This window comes from Talpa europaea (genome assembly GCF_964194135.1).
Source record: "Talpa europaea genome assembly, chromosome: 9".
NCBI lineage: Eukaryota > Metazoa > Chordata > Mammalia > Eulipotyphla > Talpidae > Talpa > Talpa europaea.
Genome location: NC_140076.1, coordinates 9,016,233 through 9,043,465, shown reverse-complemented (window position 1 = coordinate 9,043,465; position 27,233 = coordinate 9,016,233). Strand labels below are relative to the sequence as shown.

Below are 27,233 nucleotides of genomic sequence, written 5' to 3'. Positions count from 1 at the left end.
CAGAGAGGGGGGAAGAGCCAACAGCACCAGTGTTCACATTTGTCAAAGTATAACCCAAAGCCACCCACGGTAGCTGCTACATATGCACTGATCGACGGAATCAGCATCTCCAGAAAGTTCAGGAGTCAGGATTTTCCAAAGCTTCCCAGGTTATTCTAAGGCCCCTAAAGTTTGAAACCCACCCAGGAATTCTTGCAGACAGCGAAGGTGACTTGGGGGTGGGCAGAGCAAGAGTAGCCAGCTCGTGGCAAGGAGTAAGCTGGCCTGGAGCATCTACCCGTCCCAGCACAGACGTGCAAGTCAGCTCGGAAGTGAGCTGGAGGCTCAGGCCACTGCTGCAGCCCCAGGAGCAGCAGAGAAGGCCCTTTGGGGCCCCCACCCAGGACCAGGGAGGGACAGACAGACAATACCTTACAATCGTACTTGTGCTTCAGCTCCTGCATGTCTCTCCCCCCAACTCTTAAAGCCAAGATGTCTCTCTTAGTCCTGGCGTATCTCTCCTTGAGCCTGGTCAGGTCTGGAGAAAGCTGGAGCCCCCAAGCAGCCAGGCAGAAGGAGAGCAGGTGAGAGGAGCAGGCGGGACAGGGAGGAGACAAAACATGGACAACAGAGGAAAAAGGAGACTCAGGTAAGGCGGCATGGACCACAGGGACAGGTGGGATCTGGAGCCGAGCAGCAGTCCGGGCGGGCTCCTGTGTGGAGGCGGCGCCAGCAGCACCCAGCCACAGCGCGCCAGGCAGCTTGGGGCGGGGGCGTGGCAGTGGAGGATCCTGCTGCTCGGATAGGATGGGAACAGCCCGGGCCCCTCTCTCGGGGATGGGGAACACTGCACAGTCAGGGGCTGCATCTTGGTCGCCCCCTCATCCCACAGCCCACATGGGACTTGGGACACAAAAGGTTCTCTGCAAGTTTGTGAGATGGTTGGATGGGTGGCAAGTGGATGGACAGGCAGGATGGGTGAGTGAGGGTATGAACGGATGTGTGGGTGACGCATAAAGATGGGGGTGAAAATGGATGAATGTGACAGACACATGGGCAGTGGAACAGGCTCATGGGCAGGTGGGTGGACGGATGCCCGCATGCATTGGTGCATGAAATAGCAAGTAAATGGAAACATGTAGCTGGGTGACTATAAAGCAGGGTAAATGGATGGATGAATAGACTGTCAGATAAATGAATAAAGGGACAGATGGGTTGGTGGGTGGACAGAAGCGGTGCTCCTAAGTATTTAACCACAGGTTTTCCAGGAGAAAGAGCCCTGTTCCGCAGCATTTCCATGGTGTGATTGCACCCACACTGGCCAGTCTCAAGCTACCAGCATGAGATCACTGAATGGGAAGCTGGGAGGAGATACACACCGTTGTGAGCTCGGACGAGTGATTCTAGCACATTCCTAGAAGGAGGAGTGAATGACTAGAGAGACAGAAGCAGGGAGGAGGGGAGGAGGGGTAGGATGGAGGGGGGGTAACAGCTTAGAAACTCTCCAGGAAGAAGGAGGGTGGACGAACAGGCATTTACAGGCGTATGTGTGAGCAACAGTGACACTTGATACAGCATCCAGAAGACCAAGACGGGCTCTACTTGGAGAGAGGCAACAAGTAGCAAGTTCAAGAGCACGAGTCTGGGGCAGACGGGCCGACATTCAGAACGCAGCTCCCTGCTCACTGGCTGGAAAAGCCTCTTTGCTTCCCTGAGTTACAGCTTCCTCAGTGGTAAAGAGCCATAATAATAACCACCTCATCGAGTTCCTGAGAAAATTAAATGAACGGTCTATGGGAAGCCCGGGGCTTAGCTAGTATTCAAAAAGTGGAAGCTATTATTGTGCTGGCTTTCAGATAATAAGTGTTCCACATTGTTGACAGATGACTAATTGGTTGGGTGGAGTGTTGGAGAGATGGAAGGAAGTGGATGGAGGAAGGAGGGGGGAAGGGACAGATGGATGGATGGATGGATGGATGGATGGATGGATGGATGGATGGATGGACGGATGGACGAACGGACGGACGATGGATGGGTGATGGATCCACAGATGATTGCTGAAAGAGGTATTTTCTTTCAAATCACACATGATGTTGATGTGCAGCTCCACCACTGACTGGCTTGTGTTACCCCAACCTCATCATTTAACCTCTCTGAGTTTCTGTTGCTGGTTCTCTGATCAACAATTCAATGCAAATAACAGGCCTCTCGGATATTAGGGAAAGTAAATAAAGCTGCTTTGCACACTAGGCACACGCGGCACATCTTCACTATCGTTATGTAAAGCAGCAGCAAAACAGGGATTCTTCTGAGAGTTATTGAGACCTCATAAAACCTGGAGTTTGGGGTTTGTATGGAGTCCTGTTTCACGTGCAAACCAGAATGACACATAAAATCAGGAGGCCCCTAGCCCTCTGGACGCCCCTCTGCCTCCCGAAGGGGCAGAAGAATGAGGCTCCAGGTCCACTTTGAGACCAGTCTGATCAAAGCAGGGGTGTGAACAAGGCTTGGTCAGATCAGCCCAGTGCCTTGGCCAGCTGGATGATGGTGACCTTGATCATGAAGAGGTCACAACCAGAAAGCAGAAGAGCACAATGGACCCATGCATTCTACAGCTAAGGGAAAAAGCCCCTGCTCCTGCTTATACCTGGGGCAGGTGCTTCTGAGGTTCCTCTGCAGATCCCTTGGTCACTTTCTTTGACCAGAATGGCTCCCCAAGGGCTGGCCTCCCCAGACATCTGAAGGAGAGGCTCTGCTAGTTCTCTTACAGCTGGGCAGGGTGCAGGGGCCCCATCAGACTCGAGATAGTACAAAACATCTCCCCAGACCTCTGCTGCCCAGCGCCCCACAGCACAGAGAACACACAGTTGAGCAGCGTGGCCCCGAGACATGCAGGTGCGACAGTGCAGGCGTGAGAGCAGGTGCCCTCAGCAGCTCAGGAGGGCAGAGGTGTAGGCAGGCTCAACAGGGTTTCCCGGGCAGAGGCAGGTGCCAGAGGAAAGGTCCCTCCACAGCCTATCTCCCTGGAGCTAGTTGTTGGGGGACAGGAAGGCCATGGCCAGAGAAGTTCTCGTGGTGAGAACCCCTTGCCCATGGCCACAATGTCTGCAAAGGAAGAGTCCACAGTGTCCAGCCAGGGGGTGTGAGGGACTGAAGCTCATGAGCATCCCCCAGAGACCCAGCCTGGGGTCAGGCCATGCAGAGGACAGCCCAGCATTTCTCCCAGTTAAAAGTGGGTTGTGGGGCCCCACCCCAACTCTGAACCTAAGTGCCTGGGAGTGGGGAACTGACAACTGTGACCTCACCAGCTTCCCACGCAATGCCAACACCCCTGTCAGTCTGGGGGCCAGCCTTGGGGAAACCCCGCATCTCCATGCCTCCTGGCCTGAGAGGGGCCGAGTGCTCCCTCCAGGTCCCCAGCAAGAAGGTAGGGCCTGGAAGGGTGGCCGTGGGGGATGAGGAGGAACAACCAGAGGCTGACAACAAGGGCTGCCCCGAGGGCCTGGAGTGCCCCTGACCACGCTGTCCAGAGCTGGGCTGAGACGAGGCTGCCCTGCCCTCATGTGGAGAGCCTGCCAGGGCACACAGTGGCTGCAAAACCAAACCTCCCCTTCCCCCATAAAGCAGTGCACTCTGCCCTTCGAGGACAGAGCAAGTTCAGGCACCTTTCCCATCCCTGCTGGGCGCTGCATCGTAGCACCCAGCTTGCCTCTCAGACGCGTCCACCCGGGATGGGCCTGTAGCCACGGTACTCGTGTTGACAAAAAGGTATTTTCCCTTTGCTTCTGATAGATTGCTATTTGCCCAAACAGTATCTGCTCCTAGACCACAAAGGTCAGCTGAGCCTGGGTGAGGGCTTCCTGTTCCCGGGCACCCCAGGCCACACCCTAAGCTGTGGGCTGGACACACAGTAGGTGTCAGAGATGCCTAACTTTTCACTGGCAAGATGCCAAGGCCATTCTCCACAGCCTGGTCAGTGCAGGCCCAGCCATGAGGAGACCAGGGTTCAGGAGAAACCTGTTCACCTGTATCCCCCAAGAACTGGGGGAGCCTGACTTGGTATGAAGAAAGCCTGTCTGAGACTCTTAGGGGTGAGTGCTGCTCTGGCCAGCAACCCTCTCCCACAGAGGATCCCCAAACTCAGAAACATGCAGGAGGCACTAAGGAAGACTCCGAGGTCCCACAACCCCAGCCCAGGCCTGGAGAGCAGGCGTGGCCACAGGTTGAGCCCAGCGGCCCGTCTGAGTCTTTTCGAAGGAACCGGAGAGGGACTCAGTCACCTCTGGCCGGGCAGAGTCTGTAAGAAGCTGCTCCCATTAAATCCCAAAGCTCAGCATGGATAGAGTCTGCCTTCTGGTGGCTTCTCTAGAACAAAGGAGAGGAGCCAGCTGTCACAGGACAGGAGGAGCCACACAGTCCATCCTCCTCTGGTTCTCTTGGCTCCCTCCATGAAATCAGCAGAACGAACCTGTTCCAGGCAGAAACACCAGAAGAAACCAGTGCGCGGAAGGCCTTGGCAAGAAGCCCCCAGGGGGGAGGGCAGTCCACAGCGGCCTCCGCTGCCCGAGCGGGGAAAGGGCTGGGCGAGGCTAGGGCTGGTGTGAGAACACACCCCGCAGGCCATGGAGGTCAAGCTGACTTGACCCAAGTGCCGATCAGTCCACGGGGCTGCCTGGAGCAGAGCGTTGACTGGGATTCTGAAACCAGAACTGAGCCCCCGGGCAGCAGGATCAACCCCCAGTTTCCACCGTAAGAATGGGGTGGGGGGAGCACCTGCACCAGGCACCAAGCCCCCCACCCCAAGTTTAGGGCTTTTCATACCAACTTCAATGCCGGTGGGTCATCCCCTATTTTGGGGTTCGCTAGGACACTTGTCCCTCTTACCACACACGCCTGGGAACACTGGTGTTTAGATGCAGGCCTCAGGCCTGGCCCTCACCACCCGACCTCCGCCTCCCTGGGGGTCTCCAGCTGGAGCTGCCCCCTCCTCACCTTAGGCTGGAAGGACACGCGGTGCTTGGCAGGCTCTGCCTCGGGCTTGGCCTCCTCCCCCGAGTCCTCGCTGTAGCTCTCAAACTCGCTGGAGCTCCAGCCGAGGTCCTCGGGCTCCCGGGGCACCCCGTCCCGCTGCACGTCCTCGTAGAGCAGGCTCCGCTCCACCCCTGCTGGCCAAGGGACAGGGCTGTGAGTGGAGGCCTGGCAAAGCCCACCTGACCCAGTTTCTGAGGTGGGCAAGTGGGGAGGGCACGGCAGGGCCCCGGGGCCCCAGCGCTGCCTCCTCATCCATAAAGCGGAGACAACACAGGATCAGAGTGAGGAGGACACGCGAAAAGGGAGAAGAGCCAGAATGCACCAGGCCCACCACAGGCTCCGTCACTGCCTCCCACCTTCACGTTATTTTTCGGGGAGCTCGATGCTCCTTCGGCGCCTCCTTGCATTTTCTTTTTTTTTTTTTTATAATTTTTTTTTTAATTTATTAAGCTTTTTTTTTTTTTAAGATTTATTTATTTATACAAGCACTGGGTACAGTCAGAAGCGCGGGAGGGTGAGAGAATTCACCAGAGCCAGAGCGGGGAGCAGAGCAGGCAGAAGGACCAAAGCACACTGCTGAGGGGAGCAGCGGGCGGCAGGAGTGGTCTGCGCGCCATGTGGGACCCTCCTCCAGTGGCCGGGGAGCAGCCGGGGATCGAACCGGCGCTGCAGAGGCCGCAGGCAGCTTCGCAACCCAGCGCTCAACCGCTGCGCCACTGGGGAGGCCCTCCTTGCATTTTCTTAGTGGGAAAGATAAAACCTAGGCCCAAGTCCTGACTCGGGTCTTTGACTCTGGCCTCAGCATCTTCCAGGCTGAAACACAGAACATGGGGCTCATTCAAGGAATCTGAACTCCTCACCCCAAGTCCAAGTTCCCAGTGTGGGTCCACAATGGTCCAGCAGGGGGCGCACCTGGCCTAGAGACCCACAGGAAATGCCTTGAACTGAAAAGGGGCAGGGCCACTCTTGGGGTCCCTGTCAAGTCTGGGTGAGACGCAGCTTCCCGGGTGTGCACTGGGCAAGGCGCTGGGGCCAGAGGGCGGGGCCCGGCTCCACCACCGGGAGAGGCCCCGCCTCACCTGCTCCCGTCACCTGAGGGGACCAGACAGCAGACCTCATCCCAGGGAGGCTGGGCCCCAGAACGTGGCCGGCCGGACGCCCTTGTCAACACAGAAGAAACCTGGTGCTGGGGGAGGATTTTATGTTTTTGTTTTTAATGTGCTCAAAAATAAATAATCTGCTCAGGCCAAACCCATGTAAGCCACTGGGCGAGAACTTTGGTTACTGGAGATCTCGCTGCAAAATGGGGATAATACACTGAAAGGTCAAACAAATAAAGTATGAACAAAAATCTCTTGGCAGAGAGCCTGGCACATTGCGGGTGCTGGGCCAAGAGTGGCTGGCCCCCACTTGTGGGGGCTCTGGTGTGCTCGGGGGTTATCACGCTGACCAAGAGTCCCCCTCGTCATACCCACCCCCCAAGAGAAGAGGGGGGCTTGAGTGGGGTGGAGGAAGGCCTGAGAGACTCAGCCAAACCACAAAGCAGAGGCACTGAGGCTTAGCTGGAGCCTCGGGTCCCAGGATGAGGGAGCACGAGGTTATTTTTAAGCAAAAGATAATAGTGACTAATGTCTCCAGGGAGTTGAGCAGCTGTGACCCAGGTTGTGACTTTTACAAGGCCAGGCTGATCATTCTGTTACTGCAAGGGAGACCCTGTGACCCACGAGCAAAAGGAAGGGCCACAGCAACACCTCGAGATCAGCCTGCACCAGCCTCCCTGGCCCCCTACTCCTAAGTGCCACTTCTGCCTGCCAGTTCTCCCTGAGGCCCTGTGGGGTGAGCAGGTGCAAAACATCACACCCTCCAATCAGACAGATAAGAAAACAGGGCTGGCCCATGGTGAGACCATGCGTGGGGAGGTGGCTGCGGGCCCCTAGCCCAGCTCCATCCACTCACCACGCAGCCTTCAAAAGGTCCCGCCACCCTGACAGCCACCCTGAGCCCAATTAGAATATTCTGTCCAGGGCATCTATGTCACTAGATTCCTGAGCCTGTGGTGGACCCAAATGCCAAATCCTCAGCTTCCGGAGAATCACGGGTTCCTGGTCCTCTGCCCCTACTCCCAGGGTCTCGAGCTTCAGAATGCTCGAGGGCGGTCACAACCCCACTTTCACAAGACCCCCCCCAACTGCTCAGCGCCTTACAGTAGTTCTCAGGGAAGCCTCAACACCTTAAGGAGGGAGCTATTGGTGTTCTCCAAGTCACGTGACATCAGGGTGATACTGGTTTTATTTTTTTTTATTATTCTTTATTATTTTTATTTTATTTTATTTTGCATATTTTTACACGTTTTCATTTTTGAACAAAATATCCATTTTCATCTTGGTTATTTTTTTTTTGGTCTGGTTCTTTATTTTTACCTCTTTTTTTTTTAAATAATAAATTTTATTTTTATATTCCCCATACAATTGCAACCCCCACATTCTAACCCCAATCCCTCCCCTCCTGCCCCCCACCCCCCAAAAAGTGTCTCTGGTTCATAGGTTTTTGTTGATTTTGATTTTCACTTTCTTATAGTTATTCATTTGCCTGGTCCCTTATTTAAGTTTTCTAGATTCCTGCTATGAGTGAGACCATCCGGTATTTTTCTTTTTCTTTTCTTTTTTTTTTTTTTTTAAAGTTCTTATAATACATTTTATTTTTATATTCCCCATACAATTGCAACCCCCCCATTCTGACCCCAATCGTTCCCCTGATACTGGTTTTATAGGAGAGAGGCCAGTCCCAAGGGCCCAGAACCCTGTCCCCACTGACAGCAGAGCCCAGAATTGAGCCCCGGATGGTGTGTCCACTGGCATGTGTGGCTCCCACCTCAGCCGATACCCTCGCCCCCAAGGCCACGCTGAGCCCACACCAGTCCATGTGGACATGAGCCCACGCCGTGCTGGGCGTAATTCCAAGTGAGGCCAATCAGAGCCACACTCCGCTCTCCCCTGAGCCCTGCAGGATTTGCAGGCTCAGAGCTGAGTCCCAGGCCCCAGCTCTTAACCACCTTGCCTTGGGGTAAGTGTTAGGAAGGCAGGGACATGCCACATGGCCAGACCCTGGGGACATGCAAAGACTGGGAACAAGATCCTTGATTTGATTCCATGGGAAAATAGCCCCAAGGGACCCAACAACAGGCCACTAAGCTCTCCCAGCTCTGGGACCTTCCTGGGAGACCCCATCGCCTACCAGCACACCGTGTCTTCTCCCCACTGTTCCCAGGATTCAAATGATCGATTGGCAGGGAACTATGCTCCAGACTCATCCAGGGCTTGCTAAAGGGATGGCCATATCACTGGGCCTGGGTCAGTCAGGATTGGGGCTCTGGGAGCCCATGGGTCTTGTCATGTCTGTGTGTCTCTCCCATCTCGGCCCTCATAAGCCCCAGGATGCTCACAGCCACCCCATCACACTAGGAGCCAGGCATAAGCAGGGGTTGTTTCCCCCAGAAGGTGGGGAGCCCTGAAAGCAGGCAGGATGGTATAGTAGAAAGAGCGGAGTCAAGCAGTTGTCCACTCAAGTCCTGGCTGTGCTGTCTAGGGCTGGTGGCTTAACCTCTGATGTGACCATCAACTGGAGTCTCAAGCCCCGCCAACCTCACAGGGCTGACTGAACAGTGAGAGTGAGCCGCTGTTCTGTCGTGAAAGGCTGCCCGCATCCTCCTGGGGAAGGGGCAGAGCACTGTACTTAGTCAGGACCACCCAGGTTTGAGTTCCAGTCCTGGCCTATGAAATGAGGGCATAAGACCCCAAGTCAAAGCTTTGGAGAGACACACAGACATGACAAGACCCATCTGGGACAACACAGGCAGAGTCGCTGGCCCGGTGTGAGCAGGCAAAGCGGCCCTTGCCGTGGGCTGCTGTTAGACATCCCCTCCTGGGAGCAGCTCTCACCCCTTCTCAGTGCCGGCAGGGCACTAGCTTTCTCAAGCTTTCTCTGCTTCACCCTTTGGTGAAAGGAAATTGTCATTTCCCCTGACACTTGGGGAACCCAATCATTCACCCATCTTCCTGAGGAGAAATCAAGGACAAGGAGCCCTGGCCCCTCCCCAGCCCGGCCACGCTCTCCAGCCCCCACACACCCCCTGCATGACTGACTCACTTTATAAAGACAAGGAGGAGGAGCTGGGTGGTGCCTGGGCAAGAAGTGGAAGGAGACCCGAAAGCCCCCTGGCCCCACCCCTGGGTCCCCAGAGAAGCTGGGAAGAGGCCATACCAGGCTGATGGGCATCCAGGTTCTCACAGGGGACGTCGTCATAAATCACATCTTCTTCCAGGGCAGGGAATGTGAACCGGTCGACTGAGGAAAGAGGTGGAAGAGCAGGAGCCAGGCTGTGGCGGCCCTGGCAGCTGGTGGCTGCCAGGCTGACCTCAGGGAGGCACTGGCAGCACCTCCCTCCTCAGCATCCTGGTGATTAGGCCAGTCCCAGGGAGACCCATCAGCCATTATCAGGGCCCCGCAGACTCTCCCAGTGACCTCAGCAGACCCCTGCCTCCCCCCGCTACCCACAGCTGCCTGCCTGTCTGACTCATGGCACCAGCATGCTCAGTGGTCCAGGTCTCCAGACTCCCCCCAGAAGGAGCCAGCTGCCCCCATGGGTGAGGGCAAAGCAGCCCTAGTGAGTATAGAGAATGGCAGTGGGGGGCAGGGTGGATTTGAAAAGTGGGGCTAAGGAAGTCCCCAAAACTCAGCTGGCAAATGAGCACCTGCATCCCTGACATTCCCTGGGTGGAGTGTGGCAGAGTGCCCATCCTGCCCACGCCAGCGGTGCCAATGGGGACAAGCCAAGGAGTCTCCCCGCAGACTGTGTGCTCCATCTCTGGGCTCAGAAACCAGCCTCCTCCACTGACAGGAGCTGTCCTCACCCGCAGGTGAGGGAAGACAGGGAACCAGATGGACTGTGAAGTCCCCACTGTCCAAAATGTGATGCTTCCGGGACCCTCAGGGCCTCGTCCCCAACCCCTCTCCATGCCCATGTGAATTCTGCCTCCCGTGTGGCTCTCAGGCCAGCCCACCCCTCCCCAGGCCCCTGATCCACCAGCAGACTCCTGTTCCAGGACAGCGTCCCTGCCGGCTCCAGCCCACCCAGGAGAAACTGAACTGCAAGGCAAAGGTGGCCATATCGCGTGCCTCACGGCTCCCTGCTGCCTGTGGAAAATGGCTGCTCCCTGGGGCCAGGCTGATCCTTGGGCTCCTGCACAACAGCCTCTCTGCCTGCTCCCCTCCCCTGGCCCCACTCCCCTGCCCTCTGCCTGCAGGATTCCTGTGTCTCGGAGCTGCCACCTCCCCATCCTGGCACCCATCCTGCATGCTGTCTGCTTCTGCTCCAACAAGGGACCTGGTCCAATCACCAGTCACCCACCACCCCGCCTGGCCCAGCTGCTGCAGGGGCTCCCTAAGTGTCTCAGGAGCCTGTCTCTGCTCCCGGGCACAGCTTTCACTGTGCTGCAAACGGGGCACCACTCCAGTGTGGATGCCACCACCTCCCCCCGAGCCGCCGCCATGCCCCCACCCACCCCCACCCACTACCCACCCCCCACACCCACCCCCCCACACCCACCTCCTCCCACCCCCACCCATCACCCACCCCACCCACCCACCCCCACCCACTCCTCACCCCCACCCCCACCCCCACCCCCCCCACCCCCCGGTGAGGATGGCCCCTCAGCTCAGCGAGGGCTCTGAGGTCATTGTCCTAGCAGTCCCCGCCTGGGCCCAAGGACAGGGGTTACTTACTGCGGCGGGAGCTCTTCCGCCTCCAGCTGGAGCGCCGGACCCCAGAGAAAGCTGCATCCCCAGCATCTCCGTTGCTCAGCACAGGCAGTACCCTGCAGGCCAGAACAGCACAGGTGAGCAGGCAGGGAGGGGAGCCACCAGCGAGCCCAAGGGCCAGGATGGAGGGTGCACCAGCGTGGAAGGCACCTCGCATGGGCAAGGGCGGCTGAGGGGCTGGAGCAGCGGCCCCCAAAGCCATCAGTCAGGGGGGCTGGACTAGGACAGGCCCCTTTCTCCTCAGTTTCCCCATCTTTAGAAGGCACTGGAAGGTTGATATGAGGCTTCACAAGAGCAGAAACACCACGGAGTCCTGGTGAGGAGGATCAAGGGCACTCCGGGCCAGGGCAGACTCGGGGGTGCTCTCCATCCCCCACCCCCCCATGCAAGTAGAGTCTCGGGCGGGGGCACCGGACGCTTGAGAGAGACAAGGATGGGCAAACGTGAAGAGGCCACGCATGGGAGGCAGAATCAGTCCTACCACACATTTGAGGATGGGTGGGGCTGAGAGACACTGGCAAGGACCAGAGCTAGAGGCAGAGGGGAAGGCCTAGGGCAGGCAGAGAGCAGCAGGAAGGGCCCTCGCCTCGGTGCTGTCTCACCCAAGCCCAAGGCCCCAGTCCAGTCACGAGACTGCACACTGTACTCTGCAAGATGGCACAGGAGGGGGCACTGCTGCCCATTCTGCAGATGAAGAGACCGAGGCTCACAGAGACTCAGTTACTCACCCAGAGTCGCTCCGCCCCCTGCAAAGCTGTGTTCTTCCCACTGTGCCACGTGGAAGCTGGAAACTCACATTAAAATATTCACCTACAGGGCCTCCCCAGTGGCACAAAGGGCTAAGAAGCAACCTATAAAGTTATCCGCAGCCTCTGCAGCATGAGTTCGATCCCCAGCCAGGGAGCAACCCACATGGCGCAGCAGACCTCTCCTGTCTCGCCCACTGCTCCCTTCAGCAGTGTATTTCAGTCAATTTGCCTGTTCTGTTCCCCACTTTGTCTCTGGTGAATCCTCTCACCACCCCCCACACCTCTGGCCTGTACCCCTGTTCTTATATGCATAAATAAATCTTTTTTTAAAAAATTCACCTACATCACAGACCTGCTGCAGCATGAGACCCCGAGCCTCACAGGACGTAGCCAGATGTTTTATGTTTTTTTAAGTGAGGGAAGAAATAGCTCTGGGTACCAAGACGGTGGCAACTTCAAGTCTCCATTCAAGAGAAGTGGTAACACTCAGCCCCAAGGCCGCGGAGCAGGTCAACCAGAGAGCACGTGAAGGCCCTGGATAAACTCTAAGAGTGACACCAGGGGGCTGGACAGCCCTGGGCGAGCCAGGCAGCTCCACAAAGGATCTGGAAATACTTCATGACACTATGAAAGCCAGAGAGGCTGCAACATGAGCCTCCTGGTTGAGCATGACCAAAACACAACACACCTAATTTTTGGTTATATTTATTTTTAAGTAGTAATTGACTTTTAAATAGCCACATGTGGCTGGCGGCCACCATAAAGCACAGCAAAGGTCTAAGCCACCTGCACGGCCGGAAAAGCCAGCCTGGGCTCAGAGGTCCAGGGAGCAGGCACCCCAGGTACTGACTGGCCCAGGCGTCCTGGGCTTGGAGATGGGGGTGGGGTACCACATAGCTTAGAGCAGTCCAGCTCCTGCGCACCCCCGCCACCTCCCTGGCTGAGACAAGCACACAAACCAGGATCCCCAGAGAAGAGAGTGGTGGCCCTGGGCAGAGGAGTCTTAGGCAGGCTTGGCTAGAGAAGGCCCCGTCCCGGCCTGTGGCCTGCTGGTGTCTGCCAGCAGTGTCCTGGAAGCTTGAGGTTCACCCTCCTGAGGTCACCATTTCACAGGTGAGGAAAATGAAGCTCCCAATAGGCAAGTCCACTGCCCCAAGTCACCTGGCCAGCAGGTGGCAGAGCTGCGATTTAAAGATCTGATCTGGCTGCAATGCCTGGCTCTCTGCACTGGCTCTGGGGCAAGTGTTTCCCAGGTGGAGGAGGGGGGGCGGGTCCCCCAGGTCAGGGATGTGTCTAAGGCAGGGGAGCTGTGCGCTCAGGGTGCATGTGCCTAGAGGGCAGAGAGAGAAAGGAGTCTGGAAGTGCGTCCTCCCTCCTAGTCCCTTCAGCTGCCCACCGAGGCCACTGCCCAACCTGCACCCAGCCATTTGGCTGCCACTCCCAGCTGCTGCCAGGAAAGTCAATGCTCCTGTGCAAACACTCACTCTGGGGCCTCCACAAAGGTTCCCGATAAGCAAAGAGCCATCAAGAGCAGTAAGAGGCCAATTATCTCACATTTATCTCAGCTTCCTGCACTTCTTAAGCCTCTCAGTTTGCACAGGAGAGAAAGGCTAGTGACCGCAACCAGTTTCACAAGGTGGTGTCACCACCTCCCCAGTGCAAAGGAAGAAGTGAGCCCACAGAGAGGAACAGACAATGAGAGCTGGGTAGAGAAGAGGAGACAGGCCAGGACCCTCCCAGTCCCACAGCGACAGTGTCACCTTCAACCAGACTGTGCCCTCAGGGTCTCCTTGGCCCACCCACTCTCCCGAGGACCAGCGAGGAGGTGAGGGGAGTGAGAGTCTCCAGACAGCAGAGACAGGCTCAATCCTGGTTGCCCCATTCCACCGTGGACACCAATGCCCTCCCAGGGCTTTTTAAAGATAAGACACCCCGCTATGGAGAAGGGCAGTGTCCCAATGCCCCACAGCCACCGGTGCAGGCCCCACTTCATAGTGAATCTCTGTGGGTGACAGTTCCTCGGGGCTCCATCCCACAGGTGACACAGTGTGGGTGCTGGGGGGAAGACCCCAAAACCAGACTGCTCTGAAGGTCTGGCCAGCTGGACCAAACACCCACAGGGCATTTCTAGGCCCTCTTCCAGGACAAGGTATGAGAAATATGGCCTTTCATGAATCCATCAGCAGCCCAGGGGGCTCCCAGCAGGACTGTCCCCAGCAATTCCCAGCCCCCCCATCTCCACTACCCCTAACTCCAAGAACAACAAAAGAACAGCAGATGAACCTGCCGCCAGATTTCTTTCCTGCCCCAACAACTTTTTAATCTGTTAAAGACAAAGGGTTATAACCACCTGAAGAGATGACGCCAGCCCCCGGGAAGCCCACAGCCCAGCCAGGCCCAGCCCCAGTTCTCACCCCTTGTCTAGAGGGGCCCAGGTATCAGCATTTTTAAAGCTCCCCGCTGGCTCCCCCGTGAGCCAAGGCTGAGAACCAGGGTTCCCGGGCTCAGGGCCGAGGAAGCGAATGTTCAGGACTCAGAAGACCTGGGATAAATGGCTCTTTCTCTTGCTCTGTGAGCAGGGACGTCACCTAGTGTCATTTAACTCATGCCACAGTGAACAACTGGGTCTACTTTCTGTTGTGAGGAATAAACAGGGCCTTGGCCCAAAGTACTTAGTGTCTCTCTGTGCCTCAGTTTCCCTGTCTGTGAAATGGGGTGACGATCTCTCCCTCCCAGGGTTCGGGTAAGGAGTGCATGAAGAAGGCACGGGGGTCTGGCACCTGCCGAGGCTACTCCAGCCCCATCCTTCTGGGCCGCTTCAGCGACAGCGTCCTGCTCCAACCTGCAGGCCTGCCCTGCACATCAGGGCCGCACCCCTCCCCTACAAGAAGCATCCACAGTGCCAGTCTGTCCGTGCTGCCCCACACGTGGGCACAGATCCACTTCTGCTTGAGTAGAGCAGGGGGGAAGCCTCGGGAAATCTGGAGAAGAGCCCCCATGCAGTGTCCAGAACACAGACCTGGATGAGGGAGCCACCTCCATGAGCAGGCCTGGTCCCACAGCCAAGGAGGCCATGCAGACCCTGGCCTCCCTCTCTGAAACCTCGAGGCAGTGTGGTCCACTGTGGACAGGCACCATCCCCCAGCCATGGCTCGTCGAGAGCCATGTGGGGTGGTGTAGAACACGGGTTCCCGCAGGGGAATGCAAAGTTAAGTTGATTAAGTTAAAAAGTGAGCCATGAAATAGCATGTGCAATAAAACCACAGCTCCATTAAAGGAAGAATCCTGCGTATGTGTGTGTACACACAGAAGGAAGCTGGGCCGGAGCCCAGCAGTAGAATTAAAGGTCACTTTTACTCTGTCATTTTCTGTACTTTCCTTTTTTTTTTTTTTTTTAATAATAAACACATATGACTTATCAGAAAAAAAAAGAAACAAAGACAGGAAGAAAGGAAACACATCACAGGAAATGACAGGCAAGGCACCAGCCAGGCAGGGACCACCAGGCTCTTCCTGGGCGCTTGATAATGATATGTGGGGTGGGAGGATGTGGGGGGACAGGGGTGAAGGGCAGTGGGATTCCCAATCAACAAACAGGACAATGGCCAAGGGCAGCAGCCCCTGACTTTGAGCCCCAGCACCACCACCTGCCGGCCCAGGCCCTGGGGCTAGTGACCACACCTCTCTGGGCCTGCAGAAGGGGGCCCATAACAATCCCCTTCACCTTCCTTCTGTTAGTCTCCTCCTGGACTGCAACGTTGGGGACTTAAAACAATGCAAATATATTATCTTACAATTGTGGAGGGTGAAAATCCAAAATGGGTTTCAGCAAAGTGAGGGAGGTGGGAGGGAGAAGCTGTCCCATGTCCCCTGCCTAATCTAGCCACCTCAGACCCTTGGTTGGTTGCACTTGGGATGTACTGGGTCTCCCAAGTAGTCTAGGGAAGTGTCCCCAAGGCAAGAGACTCCACATCTGCAAAGTCCCTTTGCCAAGCTTGCTCTGGGGATTAGAGTGGGAGGCTTGGGGGAGGGGCCTACCTGCCAGCACAGCGGTGAGGACCAGAATGAGCCACACACTGTAAAGTGAGGCACGTGCCAACTACTGGATGGTACTTTCTTTGTGCCAGAGACCAGGGATGGAAGATGAAGGTGGCAGAGCACCCCTGTGCAGGACCAGGGGTGGACCTCACCAGGCCCCCAGTGGGGGTGCTCAGTGTAACACATGGGTCCAAGGGTACCTTTCACAGGGAGGCTGCTGGCTTTTTAGTGGGTACTCAAAAGAGTCTGTGATTCAAAGGCCACAGCTCTACTGTGGAAACCCTTGAAACCAGGGGTGGAAAGGAAAACAACAAATAAAATACAGCTTTTCTGATTGAGGGGCTGGAGAAGGAGGCCTGAACCCCATAACCTCCCATGAGTGACTCCGCTGGGGTGACGATCTGCCGTGTCTGAGGACAGGACTCGGGGGGCTACAGGTGCTCAGATTTGGGAAGGCAGCAGTCAGAAGCACAGCCCAGGGCTCCAAGCACCCCAGGCTGGGTCTCCAGGATCTGGAAAACTCAGAGGGAATTCTATGACAGTGCTGGGGGACACTCCAACCTTATCAGCCTGCCCTTCCTAAGAGCCACCATGGTCCCCCAACGCCACTAACCTCAGAAGCCTCAAAGCCGCAGACAAGAAGGCATCTTGTACTGTACCTAAGTCTGTCCTGTCTGAACGCTGAGCATGGCCCCCTCTGGTGTCTCGGCACTGGCTTGTGTGTCCTCAGGGGAGGACACGACTCATTGCCTCTCACAGAAGTCCAGCTGCCTGACCGTCTCCCTCAGGGTCCAGGCCAGGGTGGGCAGCACAGTCCATCTTATCTGGATGGACCCAGGAAAGGCAGCCAGGAAGGCACCTCCAGGGAGCCACTGAGAGTCTGGGCAGGGAGCCAAAGGCCTGACCCACCAGGCAATACTGAAGCTGAGGGGGCCTCTGAGCCTGGCAGCAAAACTGAGCAGGAAAAACAAACAACCTGGAGGGGGCCAGAGTCCAGGGGTTGGTGTACTGAGAGGTGAAGAGTGCTGCCTGAGTCCAGTGGCCACATGCTCTGGCTTCCCGGTGGCCACTGGGTACTCGGGCAGCTCTTTTAGGCCACAGGAGCTCAGGGGGTTGTGAGTGTAGAGGCTTCAAAGTCCACCAGGAAAAGTCTGCCCTGCATATGGGCTCTGAGGGATGCCCCAAATTTATTAGTTTGATTTATTGCTGCAGGTACAGCAACAATCAAATCGCCCCCACCACCCAAAATACCCTCTCTCCAAGGGGTGACAATTGCATGCCCCCTCCACCATCACCAGACCTCTGGGGGGGGGGGGGGTCTGCTTTTACTCTTCTCCCATGTCTGGGGGAAGGGCCTCACCCAGAATCACCAGCAGCACCAGCATCGAGGCCACTGTGCCCGGTTCCCCGGGTGCGTGGGAGACCCCACCGACTGCTTGAAGCTATTCTCCCAGGGCTCAGAGAGCCTCTCTTCACAGGCAAAACCCTTAACCCAGTAAACACACACCACCGGCTGGTTCTTTTGGGGGGGCCACAACCCACCATGAGGCTCTGGGCCTGGACCAGCACTTCCTGGGGTAACGCAGAGGTGAAACCCCAGCCTTGGGGCTTGCCAGCATCCTGTCTCGGTCCTGAGTGAGCTTCCCTGAGCCTCAGCGTCGCCGTCTGTAATGGGGTAAGGACAGTGTCTGCTTGCTGGAGACGAGGAGAAAGGGACTGGGCGTTCAGCTCCGTGCCCGCTAATCAGTAATCGTGATTATTTCCATCACTGCGATTATGATGTCACTATCTGACAACAGACGTGACCAGCTGGGGAAAGAGAAAGTGTCACCAGCGAGCGGAGCTCCTTGTGCTTTGAGTCTTTATTTTTTCCCGCAGCCTTCCCTTATGGACCTCTGACCCTCCCTCACCCGACGACCTCCAGAGGCCACATAATCTGCTGGAGCCTGCTAGCCTGGGTCCACATCCTGCTTTATCCAGCCAGCTGCTATGTATATGTCCAGGGTTTGCTTTACTGTGCATCACTCCCTCCATTTTGCTGTAAATGGCAGCGTTTCATCTTTCCTGTGGGTGAGTAGGATTCCATTGTACTTGTGCCCAACAGCAAGGTGCACACAATTGAGACCATCCTCACTCCTTTGGATTGTGGAGCAGCCTAAAATCACCCACGGGCTTCAGGTGAACAGACACCCAGCAATGCCAGCAGCTCTCTTTACCCCACAGCAGCCTGGCTGCCTCCTCCACAGGCCTCAGAGCCAGAGGCCTGCAGAGTCACCTCGACTGCCAGTCAGCCTCACCGCACCCCCCCCCCCCCGCCCCAACCACCAACCAGCCAGCAGCTGTAGTTCTCTTCCCAGGGCAGACTCTGGCAGCATGTCAGCCAGAGCTGGGTCACACCCAGGCCTGTCTGAGTCCAGAGACCAGGGCCAACCAGCTCCCGCTAAAGCCAAGCCGAGACCCGGATGCAGAACAGCGACACAGGCACATTGGGAGTGGCCAGCATGTGCCGGCCAGACTAAGCGCTGGACAGACACGAACCTTTGTGCCCCTCACAGAGTCCGGCAAGATGGGAGACTTACCAGCTCCCTTTAACTAATTAAGAAACCAAGATTCAGGACAGGAAGCAACTTGCCCCGTGACACAGAGCCAGTGAGCAGTAGAGCCAGCCTTAAAGCCAGGCCGGTGTGGCTCAGAGCCCGGCCATCCACTCACCTGCCCACCATGCTCCTGCCAGGGCGGCTCACCCGAGCTGGGGACCAGGGCTGCCACCTCCCGCCCTGCTGGGCCTGAGACACTCAGGCAGCCGATCTGGGAAGCTGTGCTCACTCCGTTGTCAGGAGCCTAGAGTGGGCAGCCCCAGCTCCTCGCCAGGCTGCCAAGCAACCCAGCAAAGCCCTGGGCAGGTGGGCCAAGAAAACACAGGAGGACGTGAAGTGTCCTCCACTTGCAGGCTTGTTTTTCCAAGGCAGGATTTTAGACCTTTTTTTCCCTTTTGGGGGAAAAATGAGAAGAAACTAAACGGGAAGATTCTCCTCCCGGGGGGCTCCAGAAGAGAATGTCACCACCCAGGGAGGAGTGGAGACGGGCTTAAGTCACTGAAAGGGAGGGAATGACCAAGAGTGGAGGGAGCACTGGACAAGGAGTGAGGAGGCGCCAGCCGACACTGTGCTAAACCCAGACCCCGAAACACACCTTCCCTGACTGCCCTCTGCCTTGCAGACCCCTGCAGTCCAGCCCCAGTCCCCACGCCCAGGGCTTCCTTCTCTGCTTGCACGTGTCTACATCCCTCGCCAGCTGAGTCTCATGGAAGCTTCAGCCTGACCTGCCCTGGAGGCTACCCAGAATCCAGGGGGACCACAGCCATGGCCGACCTCCCCAGTCCAGGTGCAGGACAAACAGGTGCTGCTGACTCATTTCAGGTCTCTAATCAGGGAGGAGAGGCTGGCCCCTACTTCTGGCCCTAATTATACAGCAGCAGGCCCGGCAGAAGCTTTCCCAAGGTCCGCCCACTCCAGGCGTCAAGTGAGCACAGGCGGAGGTCCTGGGCCAGACGGGAATCCGAGACTACCTCCTGCTGCAGGGCCAGGCCGCAGCCTGCTCCAGCAGGGCAGCTCCTGCTGAAGAATCAGCCCCCTGGCCCAGCTCTCAGGAAGACCAAGGGAGGTTCAAAGACCCCCCACTACCACCAGAGTGGTCAGGATTCAGGCCCCAGGGTCTAGACCACCGCTCACTACTTCCTTTAGAAACGGACTCTGAGCACCTGCGTGCCCAAAGCCAGGCAGCACGCAGCAGGGAAGAGACACGGGAGAGGCCACAGCTTTCAGGGCCCCAACCCACCATGGGCAGTTCAGCCCAGAGCGGCTTGCCAAAGACCACAGAAGGGACTGTGGCCACGCCTACGACGTGGTCTCACCGGGCAGTGCTTCCCTCTAGGGAGGAGTCAGGGGCCCACTGTACCAATGAGAAAAGCACAGACGGGAGGGCAGTAATTTGCACCAGGATCCGCGGCCAATGCCGGGGCGGAGTAAGACCCAGGCTGGCACCCAGCACCTGCCCGACTTCGGGCCATCAGGCCACCCAGCCTCACAGGCTGAGAGAGGCAGCAACCCTGGCAACAACAGCAGTGGGGTGGGAAGGGCACTGACCCAGCAGATGGCAAAGACCACTGCTGTGGATGGATGCACCAAACACCAGCAGCCAGCCATGGGACTCTCCACCCAGGGGGTGGGTACTCTGCCCCACTCTGCACAGGGACAGGCTGACACAGGAAGGGTTTATACCAGGCCTTCAAGCCATGCTGCTAGCAAGGGGCAGAGACAGGATTTGGAGCCCAGCCTGCCTAATTTCACAGGCTTGCGGACAAAATAAAGGAAGAAGTCACATGAGTGTCAGGGAATGACCTTTTCCTGGGGCCAAGCATCTTGAACAGCATCCTCCTTGGCAAAGACCTGTCTTGGGGCTCCCAGTCACAGCTCCACCCTTGCCCACACCTCCTGCCCAGTCTCTCCTTTTCCCAATGCCAAGGCAAAGGAACGAGGCTCACTTACTGCGTCTGGGGTGCGGCTGCTGGGTCTGGGTCTACGGGAGAAGAGCAGAGGGAGAGCCCGTCAGGCCGGAGGCTGGCCCCATGGACTCAGCCCATCCCCGCCCCTTTCCCAGCCTCCCCAGGGGTGTGGGAGACAGGGCCTGGCTGGCCTGCTGGATTCCTGCCTCCTCCCTCCAGCCACCATCATTAAGCTCTCCTACCTGTCCTACCTGCACCTCCCCCACTCCCACCCGCATCCCCATGGCCCACATCGCAACTCCAAGCAGAACCAGCTGCCCTGCCTGCCCTGGGCCTGCCCCCCACCCCCAGCTCCTCAAGGAGCCCCTTGTCCCAAGCCTGCAGGAAGTTCCTGCTGGTCCGGTCCCCAGCCTCTCTGAGATGACAAAATCTAAGAGCCCAAAAGCTGCCATTTAACACCAGCCTTATCAGGGCCCTCCCACCCCCAGGGCCACTGGCTCCCCAGGGCCGACTGGAGCCTGGCCCCTGGGAGGTGGCTCCTCTGGCTGGTGTGATTCTCTGGGAGAAACACAAGCACAGCCCAGACCAACCACTTCCAGATCCGAAGTGCCAGAGTGCCCCCACCAGATGCAGCAGGAATGCTTGGAATCCCCACTTCCCAAGGGAAGCAATGGAATGCAGCTCCTACCCAAGGGTTTCTCCCTTCCTGCTTTCTGGGGACAGTGGAGGGAGCACCAGGCATCTTGGGGAGCCTGGCTCTTCCACCCAGCCTTAAGCTCTCAGAAGCCCGGAAACGGGAGGACCAAGGCTCCCAGAAGCACATTACCAGTGAGGGGGGTGGAGTCCAAGTGGATCAGTGGGGCGTCTGTGTCCTTCTCTGAAGCAGTGCCCGGGACGCCCAGGCCAGCGCTGGTGTCCTCGTCATCATCACTATCGTCAAACTCAAAGGCCTCTCCAGGGTCATCCTCCACCTCGGGGGAGGGGCCTGGGCCTCCGGGAACCAGCGGATCTCCTGGAAGGAAGGAGGAGTTAGTGGGGCTGCAGGGTCTTGGGCCGAGCAGAGCAGAGCCTGCTGAAGTGCTGATTTGCTGGGGGTCTGTCCTAGAGACAAGATTCCAGGTGGTTCGGGCCAGGGAACCTGGGGTGTTCTGTGGCTGGTTCCGGCGCTAAGTCCATGGGCAGTGGACAGAGAGGAGCGAGCTTCCATGGCGAGCATGTGGCACAGTACTGGGGTGCATGTATGACTTTCATTGTCTTGGCTTTCTATTTTCCTGCTTTGTGAGCAAGGGGGCTTTTCTAAAGGCATCTGCACGAGCGCCCGTGGGCACTCACCTCCGTGTGTGTTCCCAAGCGAGCATGTGTGTCTGGTTACGTGGCGTGTGTGTGAATGAACACACTCAGGCTCCGCTTACAGGCTGCCACGTGGCATGAAGCACAGCTGCCTGCAATGCAAGTCTTTGCAGCCTGGAGTACTAGCTTCAGGTACCAGGCACAGACTTGCCTGGGCAGGGTTAGGGGCCATGTTCCCAGCAAGGAGTCTGTCCCACAAGGCCTCACTCCCTACTTCTCCCTCCTGGGAGACCTGCTTCATGGCCATGTCTTCCATGTCTCCAGCAGAGCTCCCTGACGGCCTGCCTAAACGAGGACCTGCCTCCTCTCCTCTGTCTTAGCCCTGTGTGTTTCCTCCATCTGTTCCTGTATACCGGATACAATTGGTTTTGTGCCTCTTAACCAATCTCGAATGCTAAGAGCAGACCCTTTGAGTGTCCCCTTTACGGGGACTGGTCATGGCCCAGGGTGTCACAGAGAAAAGGAAAGAACTCCGTCCTTGAGAGCATTCAAGCCCTCACATGTCCGAGTGCCCCAACCTCGAGCCCATGGTCTTCTCCCTTCTAAGATGTCTTTCCTACGAGCCAGGCCTGGACAGAAGCTCCCGCATTCACCAAGTCCATCCTCCAGCCTCATGCAAACCCAAGCCAAACCCCAAGGGCAGTGTGGTCTGGCTTTTAAAAGTCTGTGAGGTCAGCCACCCGCCCTTGGGCTCCCCTGAGCAGTGGGGCCTGTCTCTGCTCAGGCCACACAGTCTAGCTTTGGGCTCAGCCTGTCCTATCTGGGTCCTCTCAGCTGTGAGGTTCTGTGCACATCACTCCACCTCTCTGAACCTTGGTTTCCCCCTCTGGACACTGGAGAATAAAAGCAGCACCAGCAGGCAAGGCCGAAGTGAATATGGACTGGGATGTCGGGCAGCGCTTCTTGGCCACTATTGACTTTGGGGCCGTGTGACCTTTGCCGCGAGAGGCGCTGAGGAATGTGGGGCAGCATTCTGGCCACTACCCAGTAGAAGCCAGTGGTACCCTCCAGCTGTGGCCCAGAAACTGTCCTCAGGCACTGCCAATATCCCCTGGGGGCACACTCACCCCTCACTGGCACAGTGCCCAGTGGGGTCACACAGTGCCCAGTGGAGTCACACAGTAACACCTGAGGTAATTCCTGTCCCCACCCCGCCTGACAGCCTTGAGGACAGGACTGTCTGGTGCCCGCTCAGACCCAGCCCAAGGTGTTCAGAGATGCAAGGGAGCGATGGGAGGATGGGGGGGTGGGGAGCAGCGAGACTCAAGAACTGAGCTGCAGAGGGGCAGATGGACGTGTCCGATTCCAGCCATCTCTCTGACCAGAAAAATCCAATCCGTCCCACACGTAACCTGGGGTTTCCTCGAACAGAACATTTTACTTTTTTTTAAGATTTATTTATTTATGCATACAAGAACTGGGGTACAGGCCAGAGGTGTGGAGGTGAGAGGACTCACCAGAGACAGTGGGGAACAGAGCAGGCAGATGGACTGAAACACACTGCTGAGGGGAGCAGCGGGCAAGATAGGAGAGGTCTGCTGCGCCATGTGGGTAGCTCCCTGGCCAGGCATCTAACTGGTGCTTCAATGGCTGCAGATAGCTCCATAGGTTGTGTTTTAACCCCTTGCGCCACCAGGGAGGCCCTAGATGCGACTATATCAGGTTCAAAAAGTCCTTCCCTCAGCTGCTCGCTACTGCAGAAACCAGGGCTCCCCCATCCTCCTAACTTTTTCTGGGGGTGATGACCAGGTAGAGACCACTGAATGGGTGGCCAAGCCCCTGCTCCTGGGAGCTAGGGGACACTTCAGGCCAACACAGGGATAGACACCTCTGGGCAGTGCTGTGGCCTGTGGCAGAGATTCCTGGGGAGCAGAGAAAAAACACTGGAATGTTTGGGGATGGGGTGGAGGGAGCCTCACCACCACCTCCATTTCATACAGGGAGACCCAGAGAGTCTGAGGGTTAAACAGGCCCCCAGCTCCCAGCCCCACAGCTAACAAGCAGGGAGCCGGCTTGACCCGGCATCTGCCTTAGTGCACACTCCGGACTCTCTCCCGCTGCCTCCTAAAGTGCCTCCAGCCCTTGGAAGCCGGGCCCCCGTGATGAATTAACAGAGGAAATACGGCAGGAGTGTCCGGGGTGGAGCAGCAATTTTCAAATTACTATTCCCAACCCAGTGGGGTCATGAAATCAATTAGGGGGTTCCCAGGCAGCCTTTTGAGGATTTTTAAAAATTATAATGTTAACAAATCACCTTTGGTAAGATGTTTGACATTGTTTTTGACACCTTTGTGCATGTGTGTGAGTGCCCGTGTGTGCCTGTGCATGCCTGTGCATGCCTGTGTGTGTGCCTGTGTGTGTGAGCCTGCATGTGTGCGCGTGTGTGGCTGTGCGTGTGTGTGCCCGTGTGTGTGCATGTGTATGTGTACCATCCTCTACCACCCTCCTCTGCCACCCCCTTGCTCACAACGCCCCGCTACACAGGCCTTCTGCTAACCAGGAATGTACCAGACATGCTCCTGCCTCAGGCCTTTGCGCTTTCAGTCCTGGAAGCCAGAATGTTCTTCACCAGGCACTTTCCCCCACTCTCAGCCCTTCAGGTCTCACTATACGTCATCTCCCAGCGAGGCTGCCACGATCAAAACCACCCCAAGAGATGCCCGGACCCCCACTTGCCAGGCAGCTTATTTCCCGCTGCGGCCCTTGCCAGCTCATGGCACATGTTCATGTCTGCCTGGCTCACGGCTGCTTCCTCTGCCTCCAGGCCAGGCCCAGCACATGGCAGGCACATGCCAAGAGCCTGTCAGACATACACACACACAAACCCACACACATACATGCTATTGTCATGTCTCGGGCTATGGGTTGAATCAAAGTTAAAAAAATACTAGAATAAATACCACAAAGTCCTTGCCTGCTATTTTGGGGCTACCAGACACAGATGCATTCTGATGCCTGGGCCCCTGCCCACTTGACTTTGCTGGGCCCTTGACCCATGGCCATTATTGATGTAGTGACCAAGGTCACACAGTCAGGCCAGGTGGGCTGAGAGTCCACTCTCCCCCATACTGGCCTGTGGGTGTCAGGTTATCCCCAAAGCTGCCATGGCTGATCAGTAAAACGAGCGCATTGATGGTGACTACCTTGCAGGGCGGTCAGGATGATGGGCTGCGTAAAGCGCCTGGCGCAAGATGCTGCACTAACGTCAGCTGTTCTCATGGCGACTGTTCTACCCGTCAGCACCGTCATTGCGTCACCATCACCATGAGTCACGGCTCAGCCCCTGAACCTGGGTGACGTGGGCAGCCTCCCCACTCCCGGGCCAGTCTCAGGCCCCTTGGCCACAGGCTGTGGCCAGGGACAAGGGTCATTTCTGCACCCTTCCTTGGCGACCGCAGTCCGGCTAGCCTGTCATGTATCCAGCAACCTGCTCCAGACAGGCCCCGGGCCAGGAGGTCAGAAGTGGGACATGGCTCCTCCAGCAAGGAGCTCTCTGCTGGGTGTAGCGGACTGATATAGCAGAGGAAGGATGCTCAAAGGCCCCACAGGCTGGGAAGGGGCCTGTAGGCTCGGGTCACAGCAGGAGTGGAGAACAGGGACCCAGTGCGACTGAGGAGATGAGCCAGGAAGAGGAGGCAGCAAGACAGCTAAAGAGGTATTTGGGAAAACTGGGATGGTGTTTGGTGAGACAATGAGAAGCTCCTGAAGAATCAGAAACTGGCAAAGAGCCCAGTCCATCCAGCAGGTAACAACAGCCACTTAATGCTAAGATGATATATTGTTGTTATTGTTCTGACTCTCCACGCTGGGTCCCCTGGGTAGAGAGGAGAGAGGGTGTAGGGTGCCCATGGCAGCAGGGGCCAGAAGGTGGGCAACCTGGGACCAATGTGACAGTTACGGATCAGCCCCAGCTCTGTCCCCAGGATCCTGAGACACGGGCCATCACACGTGGCTCCTCAGGAGAGATCGGGAGACCCAGCCTGGGTGACTGAGAGCTGAACTGCACCCTTCCAGCCCCTCTGACCAAACACAGCGGTAATGTTTCTGGACATGCCCACCCTTGGGAGAGCCAACCTCAGCAAGTCCAGGAGGTGAGGATCCAGGAAGCCACCCAGGGATGTGGAGAAGTCGAGTCCACTGAGCTGCCCCCCTTTGCAGAAGAACATGGAGGTTCAGGAAGGAAGAGGCACCGACCAGGGCTCAGGACCATGCTCCTGCGGACACCATGGCACTGATCCTTCCCACTCACCCAGCACCTCGCGCCAGGCCTTTTGGGGACGTGAACCTTGCCACAACCAGGAGGTGGTGTCACTAACACCCCCAAGCTCATGATGATGAACTAGAACCACAGACCAGAGGCATCTGCTAAGCCATGGTGGCAGTGGCAGGGAGCCCTCGCTCATTACCACCCCTCCATCTGCCTCCCCCAAAAGGGACAAGAGTACAGGAAGCTGGGATGGAGGTAAAATGGCCTTGTGTCCAGCTCCCCCAGCACTGGACACCTGCAGCGCCTGAGGCTCCACTGCTAGGGCTGCCAGAGGAAATACAGCGGGTAGAATTAAATTTCAGATAACAAATAACTGGCTTTTAGCATCGAGATGCATTTTTCTTCTTTGGGGGGCCACCTCTGGCTAGTGGCCTTAGAGCCTGAACATTTGGAGTGACATGGCCCCGCCCGCTGCCCTCAGGCCCTGGGCTCCTTTCCTACCCTTCACTCGCAGCTCGCCCAAGCGCACCTCCCTCAACCCCAACGCTCATCCAGAGCCCACTCCATGAGGAGGAGTTCTGTTTCCATTTAGCAGACAAGGAAACTGAGGCAGAGGGCTGAAGTCACTCCCCAAGGACGCTATTCACACTGGGGTTGGCCTAGCTAGCAGCCCCCACCCCGCTGGAGGGGAGGGAGCAGGCCCGGGTGCCGTACCTCTGGCAGTCTGTGCAGGCGGGTTGGAGGAAGCCATCAGACAAGGTCCCACTCAGACCAGCAGCGTCCAGCCGCTCGCCTGTGAAAAGAAGCCAGAGATCTCATTAGAGGGCCGTCATGGCCAAAGCGTCAGCAACAGAGAGTCACTGGGCATGGCCCGTGCACCCAGCCCCCCAGCTCTCACGCCCCTTCCCAGCAGCTCCAGCAGCACAGGGTAGCCCCAGGAATGGCCGGGCCTTCACTGTTCATAAATCATTAACCCAGAAAGCCTGGCCAGCCGCTGCAGAGCTGCAAGGCCCCCTCCAGAGCTGGGGGGAAGCCCCCACTGCCAGACTCTCCTTCAGCCCAAGTCAAGGGAGACCAACCTCGGGCGCCCAGGGGTTCAGCTGGACTCCTCCATCCCCCTCTCCTGTTTACAGGTGAAGCTCCAGCCCCAAGAGGCAGCTCACGCTCAGGCCCCTGACTTCCGGGAGCTGGACGTTCACAGACATGGCTGGACGCTTCTTCCTCCTGCCTGCCCAGTAACCACCGGCTCCCTCCTGTCCAGTTGCCCTCACCAGCCCCCACTGAAGGCCATTCGCTCTTTCTGTCTTCCAGGCCTGCCCTTACAGGGTGGGCCAGCTGGCAAGGGGCCACCCAGTCTTCGGCACACGGGTCCAAGGGGACTAAAGGGCTGTGGAGAGGCAGGTGGCATAAGAAGGGGCAGAATCCCAGTGCTGGGGGCTAGCAGCAGTTTCCCCTGGGGACTCACACAACCGAGACGCCAGTGCCTCCCTGGCTTCCTGGACCCTGCAGCCAACCTTGCCAGAAGCCCTGCTGAGCAGTGAGGGGAAGTTCTCCCCAC

General features: G+C 57.3%; 1 protein-coding gene across 4 annotated transcripts in view; it reads right to left on the bottom strand.

Annotated features, from left to right (window-relative positions):
* Positions 1 to 26,426, bottom strand: part of ARHGEF10L (Rho guanine nucleotide exchange factor 10 like) — a gene marked incomplete at both ends in the record, with an annotated part of 86,860 nt that extends 60,434 nt beyond the window's left edge. For 2 of the 4 annotated variants that reach the window (XM_084242129.1, XM_084242128.1), the window contains 7 exons: positions 411 to 527; positions 4,972 to 5,141; positions 9,271 to 9,354; positions 10,792 to 10,883; positions 20,162 to 20,192; positions 20,945 to 21,130; positions 26,390 to 26,426. In XM_084242129.1, coding sequence (XP_084098255.1) covers positions 411 to 527; positions 4,972 to 5,141; positions 9,271 to 9,354; positions 10,792 to 10,883; positions 20,162 to 20,192; positions 20,945 to 21,130; positions 26,390 to 26,426 — 717 coding nt within the window. The remainder of the gene's footprint in view (positions 1 to 410; positions 528 to 4,971; positions 5,142 to 9,270; positions 9,355 to 10,791; positions 10,884 to 20,161; positions 20,193 to 20,944; positions 21,131 to 26,389) is intronic. The other 2 variants (XM_084242131.1, XM_084242130.1) reach the window with 1 other exon arrangement.
* Positions 26,427 to 27,233: the final 807 nt, after the last annotated feature.